General features: G+C 43.4%; 1 protein-coding gene across 2 annotated transcripts in view; it reads left to right on the top strand.

Moving 5' to 3' along the window:
* The window catches only part of RAI2 (retinoic acid induced 2), a 205,866-nt gene extending 190,605 nt beyond the window's left edge, over positions 1-15,261 (top strand). For both annotated transcript variants that reach the window (XM_085622658.1, XM_085622659.1), the window contains exon 2: positions 13,094-15,261. In XM_085622658.1, the coding sequence (XP_085478784.1) occupies positions 13,198-14,874 (1,677 nt within the window). In that variant the 5' untranslated portion in view covers positions 13,094-13,197 and the 3' untranslated portion in view covers positions 14,875-15,261. The remainder of the gene's footprint in view (positions 1-13,093) is intronic.
* The last annotated feature ends 484 nt before the right edge of the window (positions 15,262-15,745 follow it).

The raw sequence follows: 15,745 nt of genomic DNA, 5'->3' as shown, positions 1-15,745 counted from the left end.
AGGTCCGTTCTTACCAACCCTGGCTCAAGACTATCGGTAGGGGGTAATCAGCCCTTTGTGTGAGAAACTTATGTGTAATAAAAGGGGAATTAAAAGCTTGGCAAATAGTTTAAGTGCCAAGTCAAAGTGGCAGTAAACTGCACACACAGGCTCTGAAATGTCGGACCTGAGACAGGTTTGAAAAGCTCTTGTGTGAGTGGCACAATCAGGGCTGCAGCACATTAGTAGCATTTAATTTACGGGCCCTGGGTATATGGTATACCACTTTACAATGGACTTATAAGTAAACTAAATATGGCAATTGTGTATACACCAATGTTACTTGTTTAGAGGAAAGCGCATGCACTTAAGCACTGGTCAGCAGAGGAAAAGGTGCTCAGAGTCCTCAGGCCAACAAAAAGATTCAGCAAAAACAGTAGGCAGCAGGCAGAAAGTTTAGGGATGACCACCCTAAGGATGACAGGTCTAGCAGAACAGCAGGACATGTTGAAGTCGAAATGAAGGGTATATTTGTATTCACAAGCTGACTTCACGATGCAACCTCTTTCTGGTCTGTAACATAACTGAAATCCCTGCATGAAAGATAAACATTCTTAACTCAGACCTGGTACAATTACAACAAATTGAAGGTTCTATTCATGCAAGCTTGTATTCAAATGCACTATTTTACATTCTACCACAAATATGGTCTTGGGCCCCTTATCTCTGTGTGAAAAGTTAAACACAGTGCACTGATGCTTACACGTAAACGATCAGATGGATCAAAGTATTTCTGTTAACACTGGGTACTGGAAGCAGCCAGCTCTGTCCACTACCATGAGAGCTGTGTTTGGGATCCCTCATTAAGGTCTGCCTTGCATGCTCCCTTCAACTCTAATGCTTTGGACTTTTACCAAATTTCACTAAAGTGAGACTTCTGAAAACCTCATCACTTTTAAAAAATTTCTGTTTTTGCTACAGACAGATTCTTGAACTTCAGAAAGAAATTCTTGGGCATGCTTGCATTGCTTTCTACTGCAGAATTAACTTGTCCTCACCACCGGAACTATATTCGGAATACATACGCTGTAATTAATTATACTTTAATGAACACATACCATATAAAGAATCCACCCTGAAGAATCCTCGGGGCAGAAAAATGTAACCATCTATGCTGAACCCTGAACTTAAACCGTAGCCCTAATCCTTATCCTTGCCCTGACCCTAAGCATAACCATAAATCTAACCCTTTACCTGTCCCTTGTGATAACCTTGGTAATGCTTACCTCTTTATTTGTATGATGTATTCCTTGTTTACTCAAAGAAATAAAGTTCAGATTTCAGTGCTATTTTCACAATAGTGAGTGTAAAAATTACATTTGTTATAACTTCTTTTTTCATAATGATTTCTCACTGTTATCTCTCTAATTATATGAGCTCTTATTTTTGCACCTTACTGGCTCCATCCACATTGTGCTTCTTCTATTGGACAAGGCTTGGTAGGCACCGGAATGCAAGTGTGAAGTAAGGAGAAGAGAATATCTTTAGTAGTAAATATATTTTCATTTGAATGATGGACCACACAATATTGCTCAAATGACAACAGCCATTCCAACATGTTGTGTTTGTGTCACAGACTTAAGTCTTATTTCTCTCTTGACATAATAAACATGTTTCTGAAAAATAATGTCTTCATCCGACATATTATTAGTTGTCGAATCAATGCACCAAGTAGAGCAAACCACTGATCTGTTATTTCTGCTGACAGCAACACCAAGGTCGGCAACTATTTTTTCCTGGCTTGGTTGAATCAGTGTACTGTCTTTGCCTACATTTTTTTATTTCCTGCTACCTATACCTTTACTTAGTACCCCTCTAATAAGAGCAGGCTGTAGGAAATAAAACTGATCTCAGTTTGTGGAACAAGGCTGCTTGTCCACAAAATATGCGTACTTCCATCAGCAGCTATTGCAGATGAATTTGTAGTGCCCTATGTCCCCGGTTACGGTTGAACTGCACTGCTCCTGCCCTACTCGCATACAACCTGATGCCGTGATTTGTCAGCACCACTCTGTTTTTCTTGAGATATTACCACAAGTTTTGATGTAATTAATGCACCCTGAATTTTTATTGTCATGTTGCCATTAGCCAGTGTTATATAAATACAATGGTTCTGTCGGGAATTTCTAATTTCTTTTAGAAAGTTCAAAAAATATTCATTACATGTAACAGATATCAGATAAATGAGGAAAAAAAGGCACACACCAATGAAGTTTGCAATTTGGTAATTTATGGGAATAAAGTATTATGGGCTGTCGTAATACATAAGTTCAAAAGAGCAAAATATTGGTGAATTGTGGCGATAAAGTGACATGTGATGATAAATAGTATATACAATATATTTCAAATGCGGTAAAAGTGAATAAGTAGAATAGAAAGATACATTATTTCTTGATATGTCTTTATGGTTTTTCACATATGCTGCAAGATCCTATGTGAATTAATCTGTGATCAGAAGCATTGTGTAGACATATAAGGGTGCGTTGAAGTTTCGACCCCGTGTACTGCGCAAAATATAATAAGCGCAGATGGGTATACAGCCCAAGCGCAGATTTTGGTTAATATCTACGGGCGAGAAGGTTTTCTCAGTCAAAGTTGTAGTCCTGGTGAATCAGGAGGAGGCCTTGAAGATTTTTGAGGTAAAAGGATGATGTCTTCAATAAACTTGGGGTTTTACTTTTAAGCCAGTCCCATGATTTACGGGATCTGTAGTTCAGCACGTCTTGTCAGCTCTCAGTCTGGCAATTGATTTTCTCACTTTTTCCACCTGTTAAATGAGTGCTGCTCTGACTGTATGTTTTATTGCTAAATATGCAAAAACAAACAAAAAAGTTAATAAAAACGATTTAAACAAAAAAGAAGCTATTCCAGATGAAACTATGTAATTTTTGCATCTGGGTCACCGCTATTCTAGCAAAACTGGATTTTCTAAACTTGAAGCATAAATTATTTCATGTTATTCCGTATATTGTATTGGTACAGCACCAAGGCAGGCTAGATTCCACTTTAAAGCGCTGGGAGTAGGAGGGTACAAAAGAAAGGGGGTGATTGTATCACAGAGAACACTCCATGTCCGGCGACAGCTAAAAAAGACCTTTCTTGGCCCTGGAATCTGTTTGTGCCAGCACGGACAGTATTCCACAACCCAGTGCGCTGACGGTAAGTCGTGCTCAGAAAAGGAGGATGGACATGGGGAACTCGGGTCAGCTGCGCGCGCTTTCCAGAGCCTCGCCTTTCCGTTCCAACAGTGACTGTCACGCATCATTCCCCTGCACGTGACACTGTCGGCCAACAGGTGATCTTGAAATGCGGCAAATGAGCAATCAACTGTGCGGCCATTGTCGCCGCCTGCAAGCCTGGCGGGACTGTGACAGGATCAGGTTGGTGCAGGCCTCGGTGGGGGCTGCTGTACGAGGTGCAAGCAGGAGACGGGTATGAACCCGCCTCGGACGTACACACAGTTGCGGTGTACAGTTCCAGCATTCTCCATCACTATATGCGGTGTCAAGATAGACACCTTGCAAGTGACAGTCTGCCGTGTTATGGTGTGTGTTGTCCGTGTTTTAATGTTAGAGTGGCTGGTAGCTGAGTGGAGTGTGTGGGGGGTGCAGTGAGAGGGCTGCAGTATATGGGAACACATTTTGTATAGACTTGCCTTCCTCATCACAATGTATAATGCCAGGGTGCAGTGTGCATGTGTCTAAGGAGGTACCGCAGGCAGACCCCTGAATGGGCCTTCGATCAAAGAGTCCTGGCACAGTTCTGTATATACATATTTTGAACAGTGTGAGTCTGCTTATAACATACATCTCTCCACATTGATGGTTTTTCCACATTTTCCTAAATTCTCCCCACGGATTGTTAGGAGTACATATGTGGTGGCAGTGAAGAGCTGAAGCTAACAATTTAATTTGCTGCAGACACAGAGCCAAGAAAAGCGAAAACACTTCCAACAGTTGAGTAAGGTGAACGAAGTGGAAAAAAAACAAAGTGACTGCTAAGGCCTAAGATTATTTTTCTTCTTTAGAACTCTCTGGGCATGGTTCTGAGCTGGCAACAAACGTGAAAAGTCTGGCCACCTCTGATTTAGGGGAACAGATTAGCAAAATGCACATCCAGTAATCTCACAATAATTTTAGGCGATGCAACCCAGGCCTGTGTGAAAGGAGTGGCAGATTTAAAGAGCTCGTTTCCTTCGCCATGGCAACCTTGCTAAATGTGGGCACGTTTCCATAGAGATTGTTATCGCCAGTCGCCGTGTTTATTACTTCACGAGCTGCACGGTTTCCTTTCTGTTCAGCAGGTTCCAAGGGTACGTTTTTGCAGCGGATAAGGGCCGCATTCAGACAGAGCGCATCACCGTTGGTGTAAACGGTATTTGGAAAAGAAACGGGGCCTATTTGACCTCAGGCGCCCGGCAGCACAGATTTATTATGAAAGAGATATCAATATGCAAAACTGTAATTCAAAGCACGTGAAAGGCGGCCTGGTTAATTTTCTCCAGATGGAAAAAACGTCGACCATCTTTTAGGGAACTGCTCTCTGGAGAACAACATATTTGCTAGATATGTGTTGCCAAAAAAAGCCTGTTTACTAATGAGAACATTTAAAATGTAAAATCGTGCAGTCTCGCCTGCTGGGTTCCAGTATTCCAGTAATTATGTCACGTCCCCAATATATCACGGAATACCTATGCGACTTGGAATATACCCTAATAATGTGCAGCAAGGGGTTCTTTATCCCAATTATTTTGTGCAACAGCTTCACAAGAGGCTGGGGCGGACACACAGTTATTACGAAGGTTTTCCTTTCTTAAAGGGGCCATCAGCTGAAGCAGTCATCATTTAACAAAGGAACATTCTGGAATGCTGATTGTAGGTCAGTGTAATCGATGCAAACTGTTCTCTCCTTTTTTTCCTCTAAACTGGATGCATGTTTAAGTGGATTTGAAAATATATTTGGCTGTCCAATCACATCACATTTTGGTAGCAAAGAGTTCAGTTTTTAGGTCTCGGCTGCGAAAGGCTGCGCTTGCGCAGTCTCGCTCCGAGATTTAATGAGTTGGAGTGACTTTGAGAAGAGGGGCTTGCACCCGCCCCTCTTCTCTCCTGTTCTCCATTGGCTGGCCTCGTAAATGCTGGCCAGCCACTGGAGAAGAGGTCCAGTCACTCCGATTAGGCCCCGTCCTTTTCGGATCGGGGGGCGTGTTTTTTGCGAGAAGTCTCAGGGAGGAGACAACAGCAAAACACGCCCCCCAATCCGAAAAGGACACTCCCTTCCTCCGAGGCATTTTCTTCTCTGCCTCGGAGAAAGGCGGTGGTGTGCCTTTTGCCTCCGTTCGAAATTAGCAGTCGCTCTCCTCAATCGCCGACAAAAAGCTTACCCATACAAGGAGCGGTTGTCTTTAATGCAATCTATAGATTACATCACAAAGCAGGCGGACCTCGGCTGTATTTGGAGCTTTTCTTTAGCCTAAGGGCCGAGGAGCTTGCCTGATATCCCGCCTCCGCTGAAGTGTACAAATGGAAAAAGGACAAGCCTCGCTGTGATCTCGAAGCGGCCATCTTTAGCGTAGAGAGGAGGAGGAGGGGGGGTTACCCTGACGTCTGCTTGTGGGATAAACATGTTTTAGCATTTTGATAATAATTATTGGTAATATTATTTAATTTTGGAAAAGAGTTGCAGACCCTCAGACCACAGGCTAAGACAGAACCACTGGCAACCTGAAGTCTTTGGTAAACTTGAGGCAGGGTTCACGCTGCCTTTCACCTTTCCGGTTTTGATAAATTCACACGATTTAAGTCCAGATAACAGGTTCGCGCTACATAAATATGCACAAAAAGGGGGGGGGGGGGGGTTGTGAATAAGCCCCTTAGTTAGTATTTGCGGCAGCAATCATTAACTACGACTTGACGTCGTGTCATTCCGCCATCCTTGATCTGTACAGAAGTTTTAGTCAAAAGCAATGTGTGTGCGGCGTCTCGAAGTCTCACTTTTATCTGCTGTAACTATAGGCTTAAATGTCCCAGCATTCCGAGCGAGGTCGACATAAAAGGCAGTGGTGGCCCGTGCCATGGGCCCTGTTGACAGTTATTGGCATTTTTAGCTAATTAAAGTCCCAGGTTCTCGCTGAATTCTGGTACCAACATTTTCAATGTTTTTATTTAAGTTTTTCAATATAGACAATAGCATATGCTGTGACCGGCATTTGAATTGCACGTGTAAACAGTTCAGGTAGCGTGGCGCATGCTACAATATTATGTTCTGCACTACAAGTCCCAGAATCCATCGGTAGGAACTGGACTGGATCAGATACTCGTCCAGGGAGCAGCTAGAGTCTCGGAGGGGTTTGATCTCCGCCACAATGTGGATTGTGGTCGGGAGAGTCGAGTGGCGATGCAGCTGCCAATCACACCCCCCCCCCCCCTTCTGCGGAATGCGCCCTCCAAGGTGACTGTCACAGCTGGAAGGCGCTGCCTGGCTGAAGGGGAGGGGATACACGAGGTAATTAGATGTGAAAGTGGCGGGGCCGGACCAGCTGACTACCTTTCCAAAGTTCACGGGGACCGGCTCTCTAGTTCCCTGTTCATGACCTTTGAGACCCAGAACTGCTTATTCCCGGGGAATCTTCGGCCTATCCGGGCTGCCCTGTCTTGATAAGGCCCGGAGGGCGGGGGTTTCCACACAGACACCAGCTCTCTCTCTCTCCCCGCAGCCCTCTGGACCCCTCACGTTTTCACCGGCAGCACTGGTGTCCGGGGGCGATTGCACGCTCCGGTTTGTTTGGCCCTTCTGGAACTGCGGCAGCACGGTGGGTTTAGTAGTCACTGCACGCGTAGACGCGAATGACTGCGTTTTGTTATTGTAAGGGTAGGTTCCAGCAGGGTTTGCGAGGCATTGACCCTGCCTGGGCAGACTTGATACGAGTACACACAATGCTCTATATTCGCCACCTTAACTTTGCAAGCCAAAACACTAATCGACGTCATCCATTAGGTAATCCATGTCAGCGAAGCGGTCCTCATTTGTATTTCACCTGTTTTGCTTCATCGTGATACCCTAAGAGTATTTCTTATTTCCGGATGTGTTTTATAGTTTTTTTAATCTTCATTTAACACAGGACTCTTGATTAGATGCCAGGTGTGAAACGAGTCGCCTCAAGGTGTCTGGGGAGTTCAGGTTGTAGGGGGGTGTGTTCGACGGAGGGCTCTGAAGGTGGAGAGTGTCTCATCTTGCACCTCAGTGAGTCATAAGGTGTTCACACTACATGCTCATCCAATCGTTGGCCTCTCTGCAGAGCGATAGTCATGTGTGCGTGAATTGGATTTATCATTTTATGCGAAAGTGAGTGAAAATACTGTCTGCAGGTGAGGAGAGCGTCTGCCTGGTGACATGTAAAGGGTTAGCACCTAGTTGATGACATAAGTGCGCGCGCTGTGCCCGGATTAGCAGGGTCTCCGGTCGCGAGCAAACAGCCTATTATGTAACAGTCTGGCCGAGAGTACACAAACCCGAGCCGCCCCTCTGTTGCAAAGGCTGGGAAGGAGTCGGCCGCAGTACCAGGGCTAATTTTGGTAACCAGGCGGCTGTATTACGTGAACAGGTTATTTAAGTTTAACCTGCTGCTGTGTCAATACCCAAATCGATTGTTTTCTTGCCGTGCAGTGAACGCTTCGTTAAAGGGGCGTGTTCGCTTTTTTTACATGCAATGCATTTTGAGCGCCCAGTTACCACAAACAGGTGGCACTAGAAAAAATGTAGAAGTAGCAGCCGCCAAATCTCAAAGTGACACGATCAGACAAGCACAGTGGTGAAGGATGACCCACCAGGGCAGCTGAGGGCAGAGGAAGTGTATAGCCAGCCCCAGGGCATGACACCAGAGCTTCTGCCCTGGGACATAAACCAGTGAAATTCAGCAATATAGTTACTTGAGTTAACTATACCACTGCCTCTTTTTGTGCCGGATCGCCACCTGATGGTCAGAAGAGTAATGCCCCTTCTTGCCATGATGGCCTCTCTTATTGCCATAGTCCCCCATGCATCCGCTACGAGAGTGCCTGGCGGCACAATGGTCACAAGTGGGGGGGGTTAATGGGATGCTGTACAGGAATAACTTTGCGATGGTTTATAACTTTGCAAGTTTGTGCATGGGTGGAGCGAAGGGTAGCGCGAGGACATCGCATCCACTCCCCCCACCCACTTCCCCCTGCTCTTTCCAAGTGTTGTTTGGCAAGGGGGTTCCTTTCTGCTGCCTGAAAGCATAGATTTCACAACCATATTAAAGGGGAAAACTGTACACACTCAAGAACACTGCCTGAACACAAAATGAAGGCTGCTTGTATTTTCCTCTGCGGAACATGTTTTATTTAGTCTTTAGGTCTCGGCTAGCGAACAAGCATTTACAATGCAACGGTCTCGGAATTGTTAAAGTTAGAGCTATTGCCATTGCTCAGGACATTTTTTTTGTTTATGTTTTTTTTTATAAACATGTAAAGAAACGGCATTGTTATTTACTATGTCAATAGCTTAATCAGTGTGTGTGTAGGTGGCTCTGTGTGTGGGTGCAAATGCAATAGGTCTCGCATTTGAGAGTGATTAAGCTATTGACATTGTAAATAACAATGCCGTTTCTTTAAATGTTTTAAAAACAAAAACATAAACAAAAATAATGTCATGAGCAATGCCAATAGCTCTAACTTTACCAATGCCGAGACCATTGCATTGTAAATGCTTGTTATTTGTTACCATAAGTTTGTTGTTGCCTGACACAATCCATTACACTTGTTTTTTTTAAAAGAAATATTTGATTTTTTGACCCAATTCGACGAGGATGCCTGCAGCAGTGAAAAATTGCCAGGATACCCAGAAAAAAACGTACAGTGAATCTAGAGAGAAATCAGTATCATAGTGGTTGTGCTGAAAATGTGTCCCGGAACTGATCATTTCAAACTAACAATGGACTCCCCTGTTTTAAACTTAAAACAAGCAATTGCTGTGGGAAGTACATAAATAGATTTATATATCATAAGACCCATAATCTAGTAGCCAGTACATATTTTTGATTCTGCGGACATTTCCCCGGGAGTAGCTGGTCCAACGCATACAAGCTGATTTACAATTCCAATCAGTTTCACTGTGTGACAGCAAGTAAAATATTTCATGTCTCAGCTTTACCACTTGTCAGCAAATAAGACCATAAACTCATGCAACACTTTCGCCCCATCAAACTCTTTGCTCCAATCACAACCTAGTATTATTCCACAACTTATGAGAGAATCTCATTAATTAGCAATTGATATGGCATGGCTAAGCGTTCCATCTTTAATAAAGGAAACATTGGGTTATAGCTCAAGCAGCCTCCTTCTGTTAAGAAAAAGAACCCCTCGTTAGTGTTGACATGATATTTCCCAAAAGAAATGTGCTAAATAAAGAAGGCCACTCTTACAAAAGTCAAGAGAGAAAATTGTAGACAATATCCAGAGGGCCGGTAATAAAACTGATGAGGAAAGGTCAGAGACTTCTCAGATCAAGTGCATACTATCACAGTTCTCCCAAAGAGTGCATGCCTCCAACATTGTTTCCATCATGGGGAAAATCATGCCCACTGCCTCATTCTGGATGCCTCTTCAGTTTTGCTGGTGGTGGAGCCTGGTGTCATTATTCCATCTTAGATGAGTGGCATTGTGAAAGGATCATTTGAGGACCAGCACAATAAGAACGTCAGTAGTTACCCCCCTCTTCAAATTGATGAAGCTGGCGAATTTATGTCATAGATTTTTAACCTGGGGTCAACAACGCCTCATCAGGGGGTCCGTAACTGTTTAGAAAATCAAATAATATTATCACATTATCAAAGTGTATATACGTAAAAAAGCTAAATGTAACACTCAAATTAAAAAAAACTAAGAAACTGAGAAATAATTTGAAATTGGAGAATAAAAATTAGGTTGGTATCCTTAGCTTGATTCACAGGAGCAGTGCAAGTACCGCAAATAGCAGTATCGACAATGGATGGCCTCAACGGAAGCCCCAGTTTGCGCAGAGATATTGAGAGCATGCATTAGAAGGAGCAAAAAAGACTAATCGAAATGCGACAATGAAACATATTGCCTTGTCTTTTAGAAATAAAGCCACATTTTGAAAAGATCCAACCTTCCCATTAAGATGTTGATGTTTGTATAATTGTGTTTGATGTATACATGTTTCTGTAGTTTTGTGTATTATTTTGAGGTCCAAATCATGGACATTGCCTAGGTCAGGAGCCTTGCTTCCAGTAGAGATTTAATGGGGGTCCGCAGAAGTCAAATGGTTAAGAACAGCTGTTCTGCGCTGATGCTGCTCGACTGGCCCATGACACTGGAAACCTAAGTCATACCTACGGTCTGTGGCTGACGTGATAAGCACCAATTAGCACAACTTCTTTGGGGGTGGAGATAGAATTCCACTTTGCACATTGTGTGTGTGTCAAGGAGTCACAGCTTTAAGTTCTGTCCCCTTTCGTACATAATTCTTACCTTGTTCAGTAACCATATTTTTCTCAAGTTCAGCATCACATGTATCCTACAATCTTGAAGGATTCTGCGATGCCTGCTGGAAATAAATGTGTGGTCGACCAAGATCTTGCTTAAGCACAAGTTTCAAATCAAAGATCATATTGTTTATGTATAATGTCTGCAGAGTTTCTTATGAGACATCATTTCCTCCTCTGGCATTATGTGAAATTCAGCCCCATCACTGGAAAAAACATAAATACCAAGAAACCCATAACCAATTCTTGAGGGCGAGGTTCACAGGAATACAGGGTTTGGGGGGATACTAAGAGAACCGGTGACAATTAAATGTCTAGGTGATGCATGGGACGGGCCAGGAGGCATGCTGTTGAAGTCAGGCTCTTGTCTATTCAACTTGAAGGTCGAATCCCTCAGAGCAGACCTTAAAAGTGCCGTTTTAAAGATTTTCAAACTTTCGAAATATGTATTTCACCTTTGTCAATGGTGAAAACAAATAAGTACTGTGGCGGACTGACACGTGGTGTGCACCCTCACTTGTAGGCACCTTTATTTCCTACGAGTGGCTGCAGGATGTAGGGTTGCACAGTTGCACAGAATCTCCTATTGAATAGTGGATGCCCCGCACTGATACACACTATAGCCACACATCATAATGACGCGTTCATTCTAAAGAAGGTATGCGTAACCCTACCACCTGGTCCTTAGTTTTGTGAGGAAAAAGGGGCTAGGAAAAGAGAGACAACAAAAAGTGAAGTGTAATAAAGATTTCAGAGACACATCTGCGAGACAGGCCATACATGAAAAGAAACCTGAGTAAGACAGGGAGGGAAAGGACAGAGGGATTTGAACAACTGATCTCAGAGCAGGGGGAGGATTGGGAAAAGAGCTGGGAGCAGGAACTGACCAATCTCAAGTTACTTTGATGCTGTAGGTACAGTACACATCCCCCTCCATTTTGTTTGCATTCGCAAAGCATGCACTCATAACATGATTGTAATGGGTAATCATGTGGGATTGATTAACAACATGTGCTTATTCTATGGTGTGGATCAAAGTCTAAATAAAATGTATCTGAAATGAATCCGAATCAGTGAGCCACACGTGAGTTTACCACCTTGAATTAAAAGGCAAATCATTTTGTGGCGTGCAATCTAAAGACAATTAATATTATTCATTGATATGTGGCATATATGAGTGAGGTTCTTCCTTGTAGCACGTTCCGTTAAGACAATCACTTCTGTTTCCAGTTATTTCAGTAAAGGGAAAAAGACACACAGAGGTAAAGTCATCTGTCCAGCTCTACGGAGATTTGCTAAGGAGGGGAAGCCGAGAATTCTGCCCAGGTTTTCCCGCTCCACAGTCTAGAATTTAGACACGTTACCATATCCTACTGTATTTACTTTTACACAAATGTAAAATGCTTTATGCATTCCCGTCTTTCTACAACTAAATTAGTATTCGTTTTTTAAATTTAGTTGGAAGACCTCATGTGTCATGCTTCAGCAGCTTGTTATTTGCACCCTTTGCCATCCACTGCTCATTTACATTCTGCTTCCTCGGTTTTAAATAAAAAATGAAAGGGCATATCAGCAACAACCGGCGATAATTATCGCTAAGCGCACTTAGCGCTAGGATAATTATCGCCAGCTATCGCTGGTTGATATCGCAGAGATAGCGTGCTATCAGCAACGCTTATCTCGATTGCGATAAATAAACCAGCAATAGTTGCAAAAAGGTGTGATTATCGCTGGAAATCCAGTGATAAACGCACAGGGACAGGGGTTACCTTGTTGATAGGGCTGGGTGGTTTCAGACCTATAATCCACCACCCATTGGCTAACATTGTTTAGTCAAAGGAAAAGCAGGCGTAAAGAAACCTGCGATGAGCGCGGTTAGCGCTCCTTTTTATCATCGCTGCACAGGTTAGCGTGCAGGTTAATAATAGGAGTAATGTCGCTTAGCGACATTTTCCTAGAAATATCTCTGTGTTACGCCCACTTTGCATCTCATTAGCGATGCAAAGCTGGGCGTTGTAACTGGCGCGAAGTCAGCAAAACACGCGATAGCGTGTCTTTGCTGATAAGGCGATGAACTTATTGCCGCTTTTCGCCTTTTCGCTTTTCACACGAAAACGGACACAAAAGCGGCGATAATTTCATTGCGCCGCCTTGATGATATGCCCCTAAAAAAAGAGCCAATCACCCATTGTTGGGATCAGGGGTCATGTGATGTCACTTCCTTTGATGTGATCTCACAGAGTTCAAGGTGCATGCAGTGTTACCTGTGAAATTGTCGAATTGCACTGTTGAAAGAGGCTGTCTAAAATGTGACTGACACTCATTGTTGCCCATAATGCACCTCGATTTATGCGCAGCTTTAATTAAATATTTACATTTAAAAGATCAGAAGCTCGGCAACACGACGTAACGGGATAACTATCTTGAAATACATTTGCATTGTTCTTACTTTTGACGTCAATCTGTTTTCCTTCGCTCTGTATTTCCTAATGTACCATTGAGCAAGTCTTTACTTTCTGTTCACAGGTCAAGTAATGTGACAGCGGATCCCATTGTCAGACCGGTGACGTTGCGGACACTTTGGCAACAATGTAAGCTGCATTTCCACAAAGTCACAAAATTCCTGGAAAATGGAGGAGATTTACAAGGATTCACAGAATCTACCGATGGACGTGCCCAGCCCAACCCCAACGATACCCAACAACAAGCTGGAAAATGGAGTTACACAGTTAATAACTACTGAAGCGTGGAACATCAACTCCACCGGCTTGATGAAGAAAGCACTCCCACCATTAGTGACTGTGCCAGCTACATCGATTTTAACACCGCCTGCTGATACCCAAAGTGGTGTTGCTCTAAAAGTAGCTGCGACTGTGCTCCAGCCCATTTGTTTAGGAGATAGCCCAGTAGTTCTTCCCATACACTTACAAGTTGGAGGTAGCACAGCACCTCAGATAAACTCTAATAGCACTCCCTATGTAATGACTACTCAGGGTCCAGTGCCACTGCCACTTCTGTTGGAGCAACATGTTTTTCAGCACCTAAATTCTCCTTTGGTGTTGCCGCAAGGTTCTCCGTGCATGGCAAACCCTATTCAGAGCCATCTTTACTCTAGTTCTTCCCCACCTGTTGGCCAGTCCCACATGCTAGACCAAAAACCTTTGACTCAAACGCAGGAATCTGTGTTACCACAACTGTTCCAAACACCAGGATTTGCGACTGTCCTCCAGGATTTGTTTCCATCTCAGAATTCTATTGGTTCATCACCTTGTCAAGCATCTCCAGACTATTTATCTGCTAACCTTCATGGTATACCACCGCAGGCCTTCAGCTCGCCCCTGTCACCGCTGGTTCCCCCAGCAACTCTCCTGGTCCCCTATCCTGTTATTGTCCCCCTCCCTGTTCCGCTACCTATCCCCATCCCTATCCCAGTACCTGTTCCGCACAACATGGAATCTAAACTGGGTACTGACCAGGCCAGATCATCCACCAACAACCTGTACCATTGCAAAAGCACTCAGACTAGCCTGGAAAAAGAGGAATTCAAGCCCTTTGACTCCACACACAAGAGCGAGTTTACTCAGTTCAGCCGCCATACTGTTATCAAAATGGGCAACGAAAACGAGGTTCTAGATCTTTCAATGAAGACCTTGCCCTTGATAAAGCGAAAAATTGAAATGAGTCCCCCGCCCTACCACGAAGAAGGAGTTCTAGATCTGTCAGTCCCATCATTCATAAAAAGCGACACAACGAGCACCCATTCAGAAATGGCCATGGGGTGCACTTTCAAGAATGACAGCGAGGGCCTTCCACTAGAAAAGAACTCTAGCGCCGCCTCCCCTTTCGACTCACCAGTTAAGTCCCTTGAAACCACGGTACAAGTAGACAGTAGAATGCTGAGCAGCAACCATTCAGAGTTACTCCGGCAGCAAACGTGGGTATTGGATCAGAGTAACAGGGCGGTCAGCGACCCTAAGCCTGGGGGCAATGGCGAGGCTGTGACCTCTTCGCAGACGGCAAAAGTCATAGTATCCGTGAAAGACGCCATGCCCGCCATTTTCTGTGGCAAAATGAAAGGGCTCTCTGGGGTATCCACCAAAAACTTCTCCTTCAAACGGGACATGCCCCAGGACCCAGGACTCCATGGCTATGATGGGAAGAACCAACCCGAGCCCAGGGAAAATGCAGACTCTCTTAGAAAACCTATCAAAAATAGGAACGTGAAGTTAAAGAAAATAGGTTCGCAGGAAATACATATTCTTCCAATCAAAAAGCAGAGGTTAGCTGCCTTTTTTCCAAGAAAATAAATTGTGTTGTCTCTTTTTTCTAAGATGTAAGATAAAACATGTCAGAGATGCACTTGATTACGCATTTAAACTTTAAATATCTTTGTAAGTTATTTTGGGTGGGGCTGGAGGGCTAGGAGGTTGCCAATGGGGACAGATGACGGTGCAATAATACGTATATCAGATCACAGGCATAGTCAACAATCAAAAATCTTTTTTTTATTTTAAATTTAGACATTCAGTAAAGCAGTAAGGGTAAGAAGACAATTTCATAAGCAAACTGCTTAGTTCTTTAATTAGATTAAAGAGATAGAAGCTGGTTCCACTGCCGTGAAGTACTGAAATGCTGTAAGTCCTCATTGTGGGTAGATTGCTTATTTAAAACAAATAAATGTTTGTACGTGTTAATTCTTTGTGGCATTATGGCTCGGTTTCTTTTTTTAAAAACTTGGAGGAAACTATTCCCAGTAGTAGAGTGTATAGAAAACAAGAAATTCAGCATTAAAATGTCACGGATCTGATTGACAAAGGATTTATGTGGATGTCGGGTGATTCAGTAAAGATAAAAGAACATTCCTGTTACCTATTTCTGCATCAGAAACAAATCACCAACAGGCAGTCTAGAATATTTCTTTGTTTGATGACGTCTCTCAGGGTTTTGAGATATATAGTGACACCAGTCACTGGATGGCTCCTATAAACAAGTAGCGGCTCACATGTGGGTAGTTCACAACTGATTCCCAAACCGTGAAACAGGTGAAAATGCATGCAAATTAGGGCTGAGTAGTCTATTCGTTTATCCCTTAACTACGTGGATTTGGGAGACTATTCACAAACTACATTTTGTAGTTCTTTTAGTAGTAATACTAATAACATATTACAAAATGCTATT

This window comes from Triturus cristatus, chromosome 8 (genome assembly GCF_964204655.1).
Source record: "Triturus cristatus chromosome 8, aTriCri1.1, whole genome shotgun sequence".
Lineage (NCBI taxonomy): Eukaryota > Metazoa > Chordata > Amphibia > Caudata > Salamandridae > Triturus > Triturus cristatus.
This window is presented reverse-complemented; position numbering and strand designations above follow the sequence as displayed.